This window comes from Lagopus muta, chromosome 33 (genome assembly GCF_023343835.1).
Source record: "Lagopus muta isolate bLagMut1 chromosome 33, bLagMut1 primary, whole genome shotgun sequence".
Classification (NCBI taxonomy): domain Eukaryota; kingdom Metazoa; phylum Chordata; class Aves; order Galliformes; family Phasianidae; genus Lagopus; species Lagopus muta.
In genome coordinates, this window is record NC_064465.1 from 562,044 (window position 1) to 579,460 (window position 17,417).

Genomic DNA, 17,417 nt, shown 5'->3' on the forward strand with positions numbered 1-17,417 from the left:
GGAAAAAACCCATGGCAGGCAATGTTGTGAAACCTTCAGGGCTGCGCAACCCATTTACCAGCAGTGGGAGGAAGCCGCAGCTCAGCAGGATGCTCAGATGGGCTTTGAGGCCCATGGGGGCGGCCTTCAGGTCCTTCCTGACCCCCTTTTAGGATTCGGGGCTCCCTCTGTTCTGTGACCATAAACAGAAAAAACCCACAGCTTCCAGGCTTCCGCCCCATCCACCAAAGCGCGGCTCCTCAGCCGCCCCTCACCCCTGTGGTTCCACAGAACCCATTAAAGGGGGCATTAATTAAAGCAATAAAAGGGGCCGCATGGAGCTGAGCGCGGGGGAAATCCCTGCTGATGGGTGAAACGGAAAGAAAAGCATCAAAAAAATAATAATAATTAAGAAAAAGAGGAACTGAAAGGAGCCAGGAAAGGAGGAGCAGCGCTGCGCTGTGGGGCCTGCGGGGCTTTTATGGCCGCGGCCGTCGTGGTGGCCCGTGGGGAGGAATTCAAAGCTTCTGTGGGCAGATTTGGGTTCTGACCTGAGCAGAGCCGAAAGCTTTGGTGAAAAATGAATGATTTCTTGTATTGAAAGGGAAAGAATTGAGGTAGGAGAAAATGGCAGCGTCCCTGCTTTGGGGCATTTGGGCCAAGGCGCCTCTTGGTTTCCCTCTGCACCAATGGAGGGAAGGCCAGCAAGGCCCGAGTGATGGGATGCTCCAGATTTGGGATGGATTTCCCATCGTTTCGGATGGGGTTTCCACCTGGAGATGCCACCATCACAACCAGAAGGGACATTTTGGATGGATTTCCATTCTGGATGCCACCATCACATCCAGAAGGGACATTTTTGGATGGATTTCCATTCTGGATGCCACCATCACATCCAGAAGGGACATTTTGGATGGATTTCCATCATTCTGGATGCCACCATCACAACCAGAAGGGACATTTTGGATGGATTTCCATCTTGGATGCCACCATCACAACCAGAAGGGACATTTTGGATGGATTTCCATCATTCTGGATGCCACCATCACAACCAGAAGGGACATTTTGGATGGATTTCCATCTTGGATGCCACCATCACAACCAGAAGGGACATTTTGGATGGATTTCCATCATTCTGGATGCCACCATCACGACCAGAAGGGACATTTTGGATGGATTTCCATCATTCTGGATGCCACCATCACAACCAGAAGGGACATTTTGGATGGATTTCCATCATGGATGCCACCATCACAACCAGAAGGGACATTTTGGATGGATTTCCATCATTCTGGATGCCACCATCACGACCAGAAGGGACATTTTGGATGGGATTTCCATTCTGGATGCCACCATCACAACCAGAAGGGACATTTTGGATGGATTTCCATCATGGATGCCACCATCACAACCAGAAGGGACATTTTGGATGGATTTCCATTCTGGATGCCACCATCACGACCAGAAGGGACATTTTGGATGGATTTCCATCTTGGATGCCACCATCACGACCAGAAGGGACATTTTGGATGGATTTCCATTCTAGATGCCACCATCATGACCAGAAGGGACATTTTGGATGGATTTCCATCATTCTGGATGCCACCATCACAACCAGAAGGGACATTTTGGATGGATTTCCATTCTGGATGCCACCATCACAACCAGAAGGGACATTTTGGATGGATTTCCATCATTCTGGATGCCACCATCACGACCAGAAGGGACATTTTGGATGGATTTCCATTCTGGATGCCACCATCACGACCAGAAGGGACATTTTGGATGGATTTCCATCTTGGATGCCACCATCACGACCAGAAGGGACATTTTGGATGGATTTCCATCTTGGATGCCACCATCACGACCAGAAGGGACATTTTGGATGGATTTCCATCATTCTTGATGCCACCATCACGACCAGACGGGACATTTTGGGTGGATTTCCATCATTCTGGATGCTACCATCACGACCAGAAGGGACATTTTAGATGGATTTCCATCATTCTGGATGCCACCATCACGACCAGAAGGGACATTTTGGATGGATTTCCATTCTGGATGCCACCATCACGACCAGAAGGGACATTTTGGATGGATTTCCATCTTGGATGCCACCATCACAACCAGAAGGGACATTTTGGATGGATTTCCATCATTCTGGATGCCACCATCACGACCAGAAGGGACATTTTGGATGGATTTCCATCATGGATGCCACCATCACAACCAGAAGGGACATTTTGGATGGATTTCCATTCTGGATGCCACCATCACGACCAGAAGGGACATTTTGGATGGATTTCCATCTCTTTGGATGCCACCATCACAACCAGAAGGGACATTTTGGATGGATTTCCATCATTCTGGATGCCACCATCACAACCAGAAGGGACATTTTGGATGGATTTCCATCATGGATGCCACCATCACGACCAGAAGGGACATTTTGGATGGATTTCCATCGTTCTGGATGCCTCCATCATGACCAGAAGGGACATTTTGGATGGATTTCCATCTCTTTGGATGCCACCATCACAACCAGAAGGGACATTTTGGATGGATTTCCATCTTGGATGCCACCATCACGACCAGATGGGACATTTTGGATGGATTTCCATCTCTTTGGATGCCTCCATCACGACCAGAAGGGACATTTTGGATGGATTTCCATCTTGGATGCCACCATCACGACCAGAAGGGACATTTTGGATGGATTTCCATCTTGGATGCCACCATCACGACCAGAAGGGACATTTTGGATGGATTTCCATCATTCTGGATGCCACCATCACAACCAGAAGGGACATTTTGGATGGATTTCCATCATTCTGGATGCCACCATCACGACCAGAAGGGACATTTTGGATGGATTTCCATCTTGGATGCCACCATCACAACCAGAAGGGACATTTTGGATGGATTTCCATCTTGGATGCCACCATCACGACCAGAAGGGACATTTTGGATGGATTTCCACCTGCATTCGCCTCCACCACGACCAGAAGGGTGTGAGAATCCTTCTCTGTTTTTTGGCTCAAAGCTTGCTTCCTGAGGTATTTCTTGTGATAAGACTGAGTGATTTGTTGAGGAGGCAACTAATGGGTGCTAACCGTGTGACAATGGATATCGCTTTGGGAACATTTGAAAGCCCCTTCCCCCAGAACTGCTTGCTCTATAGAAGAGCGGATGAGAGTATTCAGGAGTGTTTACTGGCGGAAGATCTGGCCTGTGACAAAACAACTCCAGCTAGGTGTGGGAAAATTGGGGAACGATACCATCGTGTCCTGTGAGAAACAGGATGCAGATGGGTACCCCTGCTCCCTCTTATCTGCTGGCAAGGCCCGGAAGATGGGAACAAAGGAGTTTCTGCTGAGATCCCAGAGCCAGAAGCTGCCACTCAAAGGAGAGCTGACTCAACCACTTTGGATTTGAGCTGTCACTCCAAAGACAGCTGACTTCACCACTTTGAAAGCATTGAAAAGGGGCCATCATCGCCATGGTCGTCGTCGTCCTTCTCACCGTCGTCGTTGTCAACAGGACAACTCTGCCTGACGACCCACCGCTACTGAAGATCAAAGACTGAACTATGGACCACGCTGGATCCATGGTGGTGACTATGTCCCTCTTGCTGCCTATAAAGATTCCTTGCCTCTTCTTTCCTATCTTTTCTATCTCCCTCCTTCCCTTCCCCATTCCCCTAATTCATAATAGTGTCCGTCCTCCCCTTCCCCATTTCCCTGATTAAGATTTGTAATAAACTGGTCGGACCAACATTTGAACCGTTGCTTCTTAATCTCACGCCGGGTATATAAATAATAAAAGAACCTCCTCTCCCTCCTGTAAATTGGAGCGAGACATTTTTTTAATGGCGTAGTCGTTGCAGGATACCCACCGTGAGAGTGTTGTCCTTCCAGATATATTTTGAAACTTTTTTTTTCTGTGTGCACCTCCTGGAGTTGCAAGGAGCGATAGTTTTGAAAATTTAGACGTGAGTCCTTCTCCAGGAAGACCGCTCCATATTCTGAAACTTTACCTTTTATGTGTGTACCTCTCGGGGACGTATTTTGAAACTTGCATTTTGTTTAATACGTGTGTGCCTCCTCGGGAAGACCTCTATGGTTATTTGGTAACTGAAGTGCGAAACTTGAACCTTTTTTGTGTGTGTGTGTGTGTGTCTGCATGCACACGCCTCTTGGGGAAGTGAGGACGTGATATTTTGTTACTTAAACGTGTGTGCCTCTCCAAGAAAGTTTATTTACTCTATTGAAACCTAGAAAGTGTTGCTTTAGCTTCACATGTTTTGTGCTCCCCCAAAGAAAGGAGGAGTGATTGAATCATTTGCATTTGTTTAGGTGTGGTGTATCTCCCTGGGAGGAGCGGTGAGAAGTAACTGAGCTTTTGAATACGTGTACCTTCTCCCCCCTTAGTGTTGGTCTTTCATTGTATTGAAAAAATGAGCGACAGCATTGCCATCATGAAAAGTGAAGATGTATTATTTGATCTTTTAGAAAAACATGGTGCTCGACCCTCTTTATCAAGTATGGATTGGGCACGACAGAACTGGTATAACTTGCAGAGTGTTTCGGACCGTATTAGTGTTCTGCAAAACAATGCTCGTACCCGAGCTGGAAAAGGAAAGTCGTTTATTTGTGCCGTACTCGGGGCTACTTTAAAAGCAGCCGTGGAGTTCCGAGATGAAAAGCATTCGGCAGAACTCCAAACCATAGAAGCACTACAGGAATCGGTTAGAGTTACACAAGAATTGGTGAAAACTCTGCAGAATCAAATAGTTAATCTCGAGGAACAATTAGAAAGAGAGAAACGTAATTCGGCTTTGTTGCAAATGGCTTTTAAGGAACTGCTAACGTGTAAGCATGCCAGCGATACCGTCACCCACAGTTTGCCTCGAGAAAAAACTTTTCCTCAGGTGGAACTACCAGGAATGAAGGAAAGGCTAGATAAATTAGAAACTCCAATAGCCCCATTGCGTCCTTTGATAAAAACTGAATACACATTCGATAACAGTGAGGATCTAGATCCTCAAATGAATGTTAAAGAAATTCCCTTCTCAGCCACTGAACTAGCAAAATTGAAAAAAGATTTCAGCCGCTCTCCAAACGAATCAGAGACAGAATATGTATGGAGGGTGAGTCTCACTGGTGGTGACCAGATTCGGTTAACAGAAAAGGAAGCAGAAGGTTATTGGGGACCAGGAGTATTTTTAACTACTGGTGACAATAGTGCTCCCTGGTCATTAACACAAAGGGCTGCCTATTGGGCAGGTGGTCTCAACCCTTTAGAACGGGGAGACCCTCTTGCCATTACTGGAACAACTGATCAGTTAGTAGAGAGTGTTCAAAAGGCTGCTTGTCTCCAAATGATGTATGATAGAAAGCTGCAGCCACACCATGAATCACCTATGATGATGCCTGTTGATCCTGAGAGAATGACTGCTTTAATTAGGGGGCTTCCAGAGTCGTTAAAACCTACAGGTATACAACTGCAAGGAAAAATACAGGTAATGTCTCAGGGAGAGAGAACCCAGCCAGTGTTAAAAGGAACTGTAACCCCCAACCATCCGCAGTCAGGAAACAAAGTATGGACGTGGGGAGAAGTTGCTCAAGAGTTAATTAACTATGGAAGGAAATATGGGCCAGTGGTTTCTTCCTCCACTAAATCTGAGCCAAGAGAAGTAAGACTTGCAGCAGTCAGCCTTGCCCCCAGGCCTCCTAGCCCAAAGCTCAGTGGGACTGGAAGGGACTCACTGTCAGTAAAAACAGGTAGGCGAAATATTGATCATAAACGTAATTGTCTCTGGATACTGGGCTGGCAAAAGGGTGTTCCACGAGATTTGATGAATGGATTACCCACTGTCAGGTTGGAGAAATTAGTTAACTGGTGGCCAGAACAAAAGCTCCAGAATCTCGAGGAAAGCAAAACCCCAGGTCCTAGGGTCTCTCTCAGGGAACGTGAACGGCTATCTAAGCCATTACAAAACTGATGTCTTCGCCCCTCCCAAGTGAGCGGGGTGGGGGCGGTGAAGGGTGGATGCATGAGAAAGCTCACAACAAAGGGAAACAAGATCGTCGATTTAACACCTTTTGCTAAAGGTCTCGCCACTCTTGCCAGTTATCCCTGTCAGTCACGATCCAGTGGCTGATAAGCCAGGGAAACACTCTTACCTCCCTGGACAGACTGTGTCAATTGACTCAGCTAGCCTGAGGCCAGTTTCCCTAACCTTAACGGGATCCCTTAACAAATATCCTTGGAAGGCCAAGGACACCCCGAAAAGGGAATATGAAATCAACGCTTGCTGGATTGTTCCCTCATTTTTTAACCATATTAACAAAGCCCAAAAAGGGCAAGTCGGTGTCTTGTTTTATTTCACAGAAGATCCCCGTGGGACCTTGACAGAACGCAAAAAGGCTGATAGCTGATTTTAACTATTTGTGCTTTGTGACAGAAATACTGAAGATTTGATCATGCTAGAACACTGAATGTACCTCTTGATTACATTTTTTGGTTGCAATAGTGTTATGTTTTGTGTTGTTATGGGTGTGGGTGGTGATTGGTATCAGTCCTTGGATCTGTTAAACTTCACAACTGGGTTCAGGGTTTTTTACAGGTCATCCTGGCTTACTGGTACTCCCTGCACAGTGATGCCATTTCTTTTGACCCCTTCTTTCACCCCTTTTTTACCAAACTGATTATGATTTGCATGTAACTCCTCCACAGTGTTTCCAAATTCCTAACAAACTGGGAAATTAATCAAGGGACCCATCTAATATCTATTAGATGTGGTCACAAAAGAAATCTATCATAAAGCCTTTTGCACTGATGCTTTTCAGTGTCACACCAGTCCAGGAGTTCCATCCAAAACATGGTTGCTGGAAAGTGCCTAAGTTTTCATAAGAGATGTATATGTTTCTGGGATTACCCCTCTTTGATGGTTTGTACTGTGGGGTATCCTGCACACACTATCCTGTGAAAAGTTCTGTGGACTGTAACAATACTTGAACTTGCCAAACTAATATTTATATCTCTCAGCATTTGAATTGCTTTGGAAATGCTCAAGTGTAAAGTTCTCGAGACACTAAATCATCTTAGAAAACATTCCATGGCAAGTCCACATATTGTCAAATTAGACTAGATGCACTTTTAGTGAATTAACTGAAGTGTAGTATTGTATGGCTATTCATAAACACCACAACCTCTACTGAAGAAATCCCATCTGGATCCTGGCTTACACTGGGAGTTCCTGGGTGGGGAAAGCAGCTGACACAAATACCTAAGTTTGTTTTACCTACTTATTTATTATTATTGGTTATTGTTAAATGTGTGGTCATTGCTAAATGTATGGTTGTCTCTTTTCACTTTCTACCTTTAATTCATCATGTAACATTCATGTCACCACTCCTGAGGTATCACCGAGTGGTGTCTGTGGCAAACTGAATGATTCTAATTGTTGTCTAAAGATTGATGATAATGGTAAAGTTGTTAAACAAATTGCCCAGGGTATACGGAAAATAGCCCATGTTCCTGTCCAAACCTGGAAGGGCCTAGACGTTGATTTCTTTTCCTGGCTTCCAGGTGGCCCATGGGTCAAACGTATCCTGTTTTATCTACTGTGTGTTGTTGCAACTCTTACGTTTGTACCTTGTATGATTCCATGTTTCATTCAACTGATACAACGTGTTGTATCTTCCATGTATTTTGTAACTATTTCAACTGATGATGGACAAGTCCAACAGATCAGGGCAACATTTGTAACCAAGCCCAAGAAATCTTTTATAGTAATTGTGTAACGATTATCTCCCCCTTCTCCCCCTCCTCTTTCCCTCTTGCTTCTTTGCTGTCTTCTTATTTTCTGCCTTTTCTTTTCCTCACCACCATGGAGGGTCACTTATGCTTCATTTCAAGCAATCTTTGAGCCACGGGGTGGTGTGAGAATCCTTCTCTGTTTTTTGGCTCAAAGCTTGCTTCCTGAGGTATTTCTTGTGATAAGACTGAGTGATTTGTTGAGGAGGCAACTAATGGGTGCTAACCGTGTGACAATGGATATCGCTTTGGGAACATTTGAAAGCCCCTTCCCCCAGAACTGCTTGCTCTATAGAAGAGCGGATGAGAGTATTCAGGAGTGTTTACTGGCGGAAGATCTGGCCTGTGACAAAACAACTCCAGCTAGGTGTGGGAAAATTGGGGAACGATACCATCGTGTCCTGTGAGAAACAGGATGCAGATGGGTACCCCTGCTCCCTCTTATCTGCTGGCAAGGCCCGGAAGATGGGAACAAAGGAGTTTCTGCTGAGATCCCAGAGCCAGAAGCTGCCACTCAAAGGAGAGCTGACTCAACCACTTTGGATTTGAGCTGTCACTCCAAAGACAGCTGACTTCACCACTTTGAAAGCATTGAAAAGGGGCCATCATCGCCATGGTCGTCGTCGTCCTTCTCACCGTCGTCGTTGTCAACAGGACAACTCTGCCTGACGACCCACCGCTACTGAAGATCAAAGACTGAACTATGGACCACGCTGGATCCATGGTGGTGACTATGTCCCTCTTGCTGCCTATAAAGATTCCTTGCCTCTTCTTTCCTATCTTTTCTATCTCCCTCCTTCCCTTCCCCATTCCCCTAATTCATAATAGTGTCCGTCCTCCCCTTCCCCATTTCCCTGATTAAGATTTGTAATAAACTGGTCGGACCAACATTTGAACCGTTGCTTCTTAATCTCACGCCGGGTATATAAATAATAAAAGAACCTCCTCTCCCTCCTGTAAATTGGAGCGAGACAAAGGGAAATTCCAGGTGCCCTTCCATCCTCTTCCTCGCTTCCTTCCCGTAGCACAGGAGGGTGAGGCTGCCCTCTGTGCCTCCTCATGACCACATCCCACAAATGGGCGGCTGGTGCTCGAAGGAGGTGAGTAAAAAGGAAAACAACACTAAAAGCAAACACAAAAGAACCCAACGTGAGCTCAGCTGCCGCTTCCCCTTCTTACGACACCACTGCTCTGCTTTCTTCCGGGCTGGACTTTTTTTTCCCTATCTTAAGCCAGGGTATAAAATGGGAACTGATCTCGGCAGGGGAGTCGCCTGCCTGCTGCAACCATGGCTGCCATGGGTGGTGAGTGGTTCCCCCCTGGGTTACGGCTTCTCTTCTTCCTGCTTTCCTCCAGCATCCCTTCGGCGTCGCCTCCTCGAGGCCCCGACCCCAAAGCTTCCCGTCTCTCTGCTCTGTTTTACGACCCCGTAGAGTTCAGGTGTTTGGGGTTGGCACCTTGGATGGGATCCCCACTGTCTTCCCACAGCCTTTAGGGTTACTGTGTTGTGTGGGATGGAGATCTCTTGACCCCCAGATAAGATCTTTGTCTTCCACATCACCCCACAGCCTTTAGGGTTGTCACGTTGGATGGGATGGAGATCTGTTGACCCCCAGAAAGGATCTTTGTCTTCCACATCACCCTATAGGTTGTGGGGTTGTCACGTTGGATGGGGTGGAGATCTCTTGACCCCCAGAAAGGATCTTTGTCTTCCACGTCGCCCCACAGCCTTTAGGGTTGTCACGTTGGATGGGATGGAGATCTCTTGACCCCCAGAAAGGATCTTTGTCTTCCACATCACCCTATAGGTTGTGGGGTTGGCACGTGGGATGGGGTGGAGATCTCTTGCCCCACAGAAAGGATCCTCTTCGTCTTCCATGCCACCCCATGGTATTTGGGGTTGGCACGTTGGATGGGATCCCCATTGTCTTCCCACAGCCTTTAGGGTTGTCACGTTGGATTGGGATGGAGATCTCTTGACCCCCAGAGAAGATCTTTGTCTTCCACATCACCCCACAGCCTTTAGGGTTGTCACATTGGATGGGATGGAGATCTCTTGACCCCCAGAAAGGATCTCCTTCATCTTCCACGCCACCCCACGGTATTTGGGGTTGGCACGTTGGATGGGATCCCCATTGTCTTCCCACAGCCTTTAGGGTTACTGTGTTGGGTGGGATGGAGATCTCTTGACCCCCAGAAAAGATCTCCATGGTCTTCCTCAGCACCCCACAGCCTTTAGGGTTGTCATGTTGGATTGGGATGGAGATCTCTTGACCCCCAGAGAAGATCTTTGCCTTCCACATCACCCTATAGGTTGTGGGGTTGTCATGTTGGATGGGATGGAGATCTCTTGACCCCAGAAAGGATCTTTGTCTTCCACATCACCCTATAGGTTGTGGGGTTGTCATGTTGGATGGGATGGAGATCTCTTGACCCCCAGAAAGGATCTCCTTCGTCTTCCACATCACCCCACAGCCTTTAGGGTTGTCATGTTGGATTGGGATGGAGATCTCTTGACCCCAGAAAGGATCTTTGTCTTCCACATCACCCCACAGCCTTTAGGGTTGTCATGTTGGATGGGATGGAGATCTGTTGACCCCCAGAAAGGATCTTTGTCTTCCACATCACCCTACAGGTTGTGGGGTTGGCACGTGGGATGGGATGGAGATCTCTTGCCCCCCACAAAAGACCTCCTTTGCCTTCCTCCCCACCCCGCAGCGCTCAGGGAGGCCACGCGGTGTGGGATGGAGGCCTCCTGATCCCTGAAGGAGATCTTTGTCTTGCACAGCACCCAAAGGTGCTCGGGGTCACCGCGCTGGGTGGGATGCAGGGAGCTCAAAGCCGCATCAGGACGCTGCCCTTCGGGGAGGCCGGGGCGTTGGATCAGGACAATTAGCGCCGTTTTCCTGCATCAATTTCAGCCGCACTTTTGAGGCAGCCCTGCTGTTAGCCGTGCTAATTACAGCAGCCACTCTCTAATTGCTTCACATGACCATCGTCAGCCCCTCCAGGAAAGCGAGGCTGATCCTACAGCTCTGAGAAGTCGCCTCCAGGGGAGCAGCCCTGGGCTCCAACCTCTGCCCATGACTTCGGATTGGGGCCGGTCCAGCCGGGCGCTGCTTTCAACACAGGTTTATCCCATGAATGAAGATGACTCACGATGCTGTTACAAAAGATATCGGCTTTTATTCTTTGTTTGCTTGGGTTTTTCTCTTCCTCCTCCTCTTCTTCCTCATCTTCTTTCCCCAGAAAGAAACTGGAAAAGAAAATGAAAGTAGAACAACAAAAAACAACCCAGGAGCTCCCTGCTGGGGTTTTTTGTTGGCACTTCTGTCCCTTACCTTCACCTGCATGGTGTCACCGTGCAAGATCACGGCTTACAGGTGTAAAATCCCTCTGCGCCACCCCTCCTCCCTCCTTTGTGCAGCCCTTGAGGGTTAAAGAATGGGATAAATCGAGGGGAGGAGGCAGCCATCCAGCCACCTGAATGAATCGCCTCCCTTTCCTCGCAAGCCGGACGATGCTTAATTACCGTCCCTCATTAGCCCTCTTCCCAACGCTTCTCCTATTGGGACTCGCCAGCGCCAAGAGGTTCCCGTGCTTCCCTGAGTATTGCCTCCGTGACCGGGACTACGAGGAGCTGCTGGGCATCGTGAAGCACGGGCTGGAGCCCACGAGGCGCCCGTCCGACGTGGTTGTGGTCGGGGCTGGGATCAGCGGGCTGACGGCAGCCAAGCTGCTGCGGGACGCCGGCCATAAGGTGAGGGGGGGCGAGTTTTAGGGGAGGGGGTGCTGGTAGCAAAGGGTTGCCAGCAGGGAGGGGGGAGGCGTTGATGCTGGGAGGGGGAAAGGGGGGATTCGGTGCACTGCTGGGGGATCAGTGCATTTCTAGGGGGAATCAATACATTGCTGGGGGGTCAATGCATTGTTGGGGATCAATGCATTGCTGGGGGATCGATGCATTGCTGGGGGATCGGTGCATTGCTGGGGGATCGATGCATTGCTGGGGGGTCGATGCATTGCTGGGGAATCAGTGCATTGCAGGGGGGGTTCAATGCATTTCTGGGGGGCAATCGATGCGTTTCCAGGTTGGCTTGCTGGAAGAACCCCCAAACCCCATTTTCCATCTGTACCCTTTCCAGGTGACCGTTCTGGAAACCAGCCATAGGGTGGGTGGGAGGATCAGGACGTACCGTGAGAAGGACTGGTACGTGGAGCTGGGAGCCATGCGCCTGCCGAGCAAACACAGGTGAGCTGCAGTCCTCCGTCCTTCCCAGGGCCGGTTTGTTGCAAGTCACGACCCCAAAAGCCGGCTGAGATCCCACCAGTTGGGCACCCAGCCGTTGTGTGAGGAGCCAAGCAGGGCATGAGCCAAAATGCCATAGGAAGAACCCGTGGGGCGCCCTGAACTCAACATGGTGTGGGATCAGAGCCCTCCTCTTCTTCCAGGAGAAGAAATCAATCTCTTTGGCTCTCTCCCATCAATTCTGCATTAATTCTTGCTCCCCATGGCATCCTTGCGGGTCTCTCCTTTCCCTGTGCACTGAGGCAGCAAAAATACAGAGGTCGGAGTGCCTGGAATACCCAAAATCTGTGCTTAAAGGCCAAAGATTTGGTGGCTGCGCCAACGCCATCGATGCAGAGACGTCCTCCAATGCCAAAATCAAGGCATCGAGGTTCCCAATAGGAAAATGCCCCTTCCAGGATTCTCTGTGAGGCTTCAGCAGCGCTTCCCACCTCCTCTGCTCCCTTCCAGGCTGGTGCGTGAGTTTATCAAGCAGTTTGACCTGAAGCTCAATCCGTTCCACCAGACGGACGACAACGCCTGGTATTTTGTGAACGGCATCCGAGCCAAAGCGGCAGAAGTGAACAGGAACCCCGACATCCTGAATTACACCCTGAGGCCGGCGGAGAGGGGAAAAAGCGCCAGCCAGCTCTACAGGGAAGCTCTGCATTCGGTAGGTGGCCATGGAGCCGACCCAGCTGGCGTGGGGTCACCAGGGCGAGCCAGCAGGAGGAGCTGGGCCCCTCACCAAACCCCACGCTGGCACCTCAGGTCCCACAGAACAGAATTGCATTGGGAAAGGCTCTTCTTTTTGGGTGCCTCCTCGCCTCCATCAATATTTATTTCCTCTGCAAGGCTTTCAAGGAGTTCCAGACCATGGATTGCAAGGAGTATCTGGCTAAACACGACTCCTTCTCCACCAAGGTAGGGGGTGATTCATAGGGGGTGATTTCTTGCCATCCAGCCGGTGGAAAGGGGGCAGATTGGGTCCAAAAGTCCCCCTTTGCTCATTCTGAGATCCGCCCGCCTCCATTGGAGGAGGCACCGATCCACCAGGGCCGCATCCCGATGGATCCAAGCGGATCAGGGCGCAGATTTTGGCTGGGGGTCGACGATGGGCCCCGACTTCGTGTTGTGTTGTGTAGGAATATTTGATTAAAGTTGGGAATCTGAGCCGGGGAGCTGTGCAGATGATCGGAGATTTGCTCAACGAGGAGTCGGGCTTTTATCTGTCCTTCCTCGCCTCGCTGTGGGATTTCGACATCTTCTCTCATGGGGAGAGGTGAGACATGGTTACTTATGGGGGGAGGTCAGATGCCATCTCTTATGGGGGGAGGTGAGACATGGTTACTTATGGGGGGAGGTGAGACATGGTCACTTATGGGGGGAGGTCAGACATGGTTACTTATGGGGGGAGGTGAGACATTGTTTCTTATGGGGGGAGGAAGGCATTGTTTCTTATGGGGGGAGGTAAGACATCATTTCATATGGGGGGAGGTGAGACATGGTTACTTATGGGGGGAGGAAGACATCATTTCTTATGGGGGGAGGTGAGACATGGTTACTTATGGGGGGAGGAAGACATCATTTCTTATGGGGGGAGGTGAGACATGGTTACTTATGGGGGGAGGTGAGACATAATTTCTTATGGGGGGAGGTAAGACATCATTTCATATGGGGGGAGGTGAGACATGGTTACTTATGGGGGGGAGGTGAGACATGGTTACTTATGGGGGGGAGGTCAGACATCGTTTCTTATGGGGCGGAGGTCAGACATGGTTACTTATGGGGGGAGGAAGGCATCGTTTCTTATGGGGGGAGGAAGGCATTGTTTCTTATGGGGTAGGTGAGACATGGTTTCTTATGGGGGGAGGTCAGACATGGTTACTTATGGGGGGAGGAAGGCATCGTTTCTTATGGGGGGAGGTAAGATGTCGTTTCTTATGGGGGGAGGTCAGACATGGTTTCTTATGGGGGGAGGTCAGACATCATTTCATATGGGGGGAGGAAGGCCTCGTTTCTTATGGGGGGAGGAAGGCATTGTTTCTTATGGGGGGAGGTGAGACATGGTTACTTATGGGGGGAGGAAGGCATCGTTTCTTATGGGGGGAGGTGAGACATGGTTACTTATGGGGGGAGGAAGGCATTGTTTCTTATGGGGGGAGGTGAGACATGGTTACTTATGGGGGGAGGAAGGCATCGTTTCTTATGGGGGGAGGTCAGACATAATTTCTTATGGGGGGAGGTCAGATGCCATCTCTTATGGGGGGAGGTGAGACATTGTTTCTTATGGGGGGAGGAAGGCATCGTTTCTTATGGGGTAGATGAGACTTTTCCTGCAGAGCCTCCCTTGGAGCTGCCCTACAAAACGCAATGAAATAGGGAATTTTAGCGTCGTTTCGATGCCCCAATGGACCGTCCTCCCTCAGAGGGTCCCTCCAGGGGGGATTTCACCACTCCGACCCCTGCATGGAGTTCAAAACCCGACTCTTTCCCTTCTTCTCCTCCCTTCCAGCTTTGACGAAATCACGGGAGGTTTCGACCAGCTGCCCAAAGCCTTCCACAAAGCGCTGCCGGGCGCCGTCAGGCTCAATTGCACGGTGGAAAAGATCATGACCAAGGGAGGGAAGGTGCGGGTGTTCTACCGCGCTCCGGATACCCTCGCCCCCAGCATAGAGACCGCAGATTACGTCCTCGTCACCTCCTCGGCCAAAGCCACCAGGCACATCCAGTTCTTCCCCCCTCTCTCCCCTACCAAAAACGACGCCCTGCGCTCCATCCATTACGCCAGCGCCTCCAAAATCGCTTTGGCTTGCACCGAGAAGTTCTGGGAGAAAGACGGCATTCGAGGAGGGCAATCCATCACCGACCGCCCCTCCAGGTTTATCTACTACCCCAACCACAACTTCTCCAGCGGGGTCGGGGTCGTCTTGGCCTCCTACACCTGGAACGACGACACCGAGTTCCTCGCGCCTTTGGCGGATGAGGAATACGTGGATCTGGTCCTCCGGGACCTGGCGGACATCCACCAGGTGAGCAAGAGTTACCTGCAGTACGCCTGCGACCGCTACGTGATACAGAAGTGGCAGCTGGACAGGCATTCGCTGGGAGCCTTCGCTGCCTTCACGCCCTACCAGTTCACCGATTACTCGCAGGCCCTCTTTGAGCACGAGGGCAGGGTGCATTTTGCAGGAGAGCACGCGGCCCAGCCGCACGCCTGGATCGACACCGCCATGAAAGCCGCCGTGAGGGCAGCGAGCAACATCCACGATGACAGCGAGACCCAGAGCCTCCGCCTCGGCCCCACGGAGGGCGGCGGGGAGAAGGGGGAGCTGTGAGCTGGCGGGGTTGGGGGTCGCAATGTTCTTTCAGTGAGGTCGATCCCTTTCCATGAGGATTCGGCCAACAGCGCGTTGGCAGGAAGGGTGTTAAAGGAAAATAATCGAGGGGAAAAATAATACAGCCTCCTATGGGACACTGGTCCAACACTCAGGAAAGGGGGGGATGACTGAAGGAGAGCCGACTTCGCGTAGGTTCTGCGGCCTCGACGCAACGCAGCGAGTCGCAGTTTGTGCAGGGATTGGCTCAGGTGGAATAAAATCATCCTTTCCCACTCTCTCGCTTCTTTCGCGCCCCCGTCTCCCCATAGAGAGGGGTCTCGTGGTGTGTATTTCATCCCACCTCCCTTCGGCCGTGTAGGAACTCATCGGCTTTCATCAGGCTCCTCCTCCCCTTACAGAGTTTGGGAGATAACTCGTTGCTCCTGAGTTGTCTTCTCTCTGCATAGCCCAGCCCCACGGCTCCCAACCCAACCCTATGGCTCCCAACTCAACCCCATGGCTCCCAACCCAACCCCATGGCTCCCAACTCAACATTTCAGCTCCCAACCCAACCCCATGGCTCCCAACCCAACCCCATGGCTCCCAACGCAACCCTATGGCTCTCAACCCAACCCCACTGCTCCCAACCCAACCCCACTGCTCCCAACCCAACCCCACTGCTCCCAACCCAACCCCACTGCTCCCAACCCAACCCCATGGCTCCCAACCCAACCCCACGGCTCCCAACCCAACCCCACTGCTCCCAACCCAACCCCACTGCTCCCAACTCAACACTACTGCTCCAACCCAACCCCACTGCTCCAAACCAAACCCCATGGCTCCCAACCCAACCCCATGGCTCCCAACCCAACCCCATGGCTCCCAACTCAGCCCTATGGCTCCCAACTCAACCCTATGGCTCCCAACCCAACCCCACTGCTCCAAACCAAACCCCACTGCTCCCAACCCAACCCTATGGCTCCCAACTCAACCCCATGGCTCCCAACTCAACCCCATTGTTCCAAACCCAACCCCACAGCTCCCAACCCAACCCCACTGCTCCCAACCCAACCCCATGGCTCCCAACCCAACCCCACTGTTCCAAACTCAACCCCACAGCTCCCAACCCCATGGCTCCCAACCCAACCCCACTGCTCCCAACCCAACCCCATGGCTCCCAACCCAACCCCATGGCTCCCAACCCAACCCCATGGCTCCCAACTCAACACTATGGCTCCCAACCCAACCCCACTGCTCCCAACCCAACCCCACTGCTCCCAACCCAACCCCACTGCTCCCAACCCAACCCTATGGCTCCCAACCCAACCCCATGGCTCCCAACCCAACCCCACTGCTCCCAACCCAACCCTATGGCTCCCAATCCAACCCCATGGCTCCCAACCCAACCCCACTGCTCCAAACCAAACCCCACTGCTCCCAACCCAACCCCATGGCTCCCAACCCAACCCTATGGCTCTCAACCCAACCCCATGGCTCCCAACCCAACCCCATGGCTCCCAACCCAACCCCACGGCTCCCAACCCAACCCTATGGCTCCCAACTCAACACTACTGCTCCAAACCAAACCCCATGGCTCCCAACCCAACTCTATGGCTCCCAACCCAACCCTATGGCTCCCAACCCAACCCCACTGCTCCCAACCCAACCCCACTGCTCCCAACCCAACTCCATGGCTCCCAACCCAACCCTATGGCTCCCAGCTCATCACTCCTCTTGCATCCCAACACGGCAGATCTCAAGTCATCTTTCTCTTTGTGTAACCCAGCACCACTCCATCCAACCACCGTCAGGATAAGACCCCGATCCCCACCCCCACGCTCTCTTGCAGCCCATCTCCAGCCCAGCTGAGCCCAAAGCACGGCCAACACCAGCTTACAAAGGCAGATCTAAGGCTGTGAACACCCAACTCCAGGCCAGGAGCCACACAGCCGACTCACACCAACGCACCAGCGGGGTTTCAGCCCAGTTCCTCCTTTCACCCATAACTGCTG

General features: G+C 50.9%; 1 protein-coding gene across 1 annotated transcript; it reads left to right on the forward strand.

The window, feature by feature from the left end:
* Window positions 1-10,404: 10,404 nt before the first annotated feature.
* Window positions 10,405-15,423, forward strand: IL4I1 (interleukin 4 induced 1). Its single transcript, XM_048929965.1, has 6 exons — window positions 10,405-11,560; window positions 11,943-12,049; window positions 12,557-12,758; window positions 12,941-13,009; window positions 13,231-13,367; window positions 14,601-15,423. Exons 1-6 carry the CDS (start codon window positions 11,288-11,290, stop codon window positions 15,421-15,423), a joined length of 1,611 nt encoding a protein of 536 aa, XP_048785922.1. The 5' UTR covers window positions 10,405-11,287.
* Window positions 15,424-17,417: the final 1,994 nt, after the last annotated feature.

Bases quoted from the DNA above. Each gene is read 5' to 3' on its own strand.
- IL4I1 (XM_048929965.1), top strand. From the start codon at position 11,288: ATGAATCGCCTCCCTTTCCTCGCAAGCCGGACGATGCTTAATTACCGT. The intron at 11,561-11,942 runs GTGAGGGGGGGC...TACCCTTTCCAG, and splicing joins TGCGGGACGCCGGCCATAAG to GTGACCGTTCTGGAAACCAG. The intron at 13,368-14,600 runs GTGAGACATGGT...CCTCCCTTCCAG, and splicing joins ATCTTCTCTCATGGGGAGAG to CTTTGACGAAATCACGGGAG.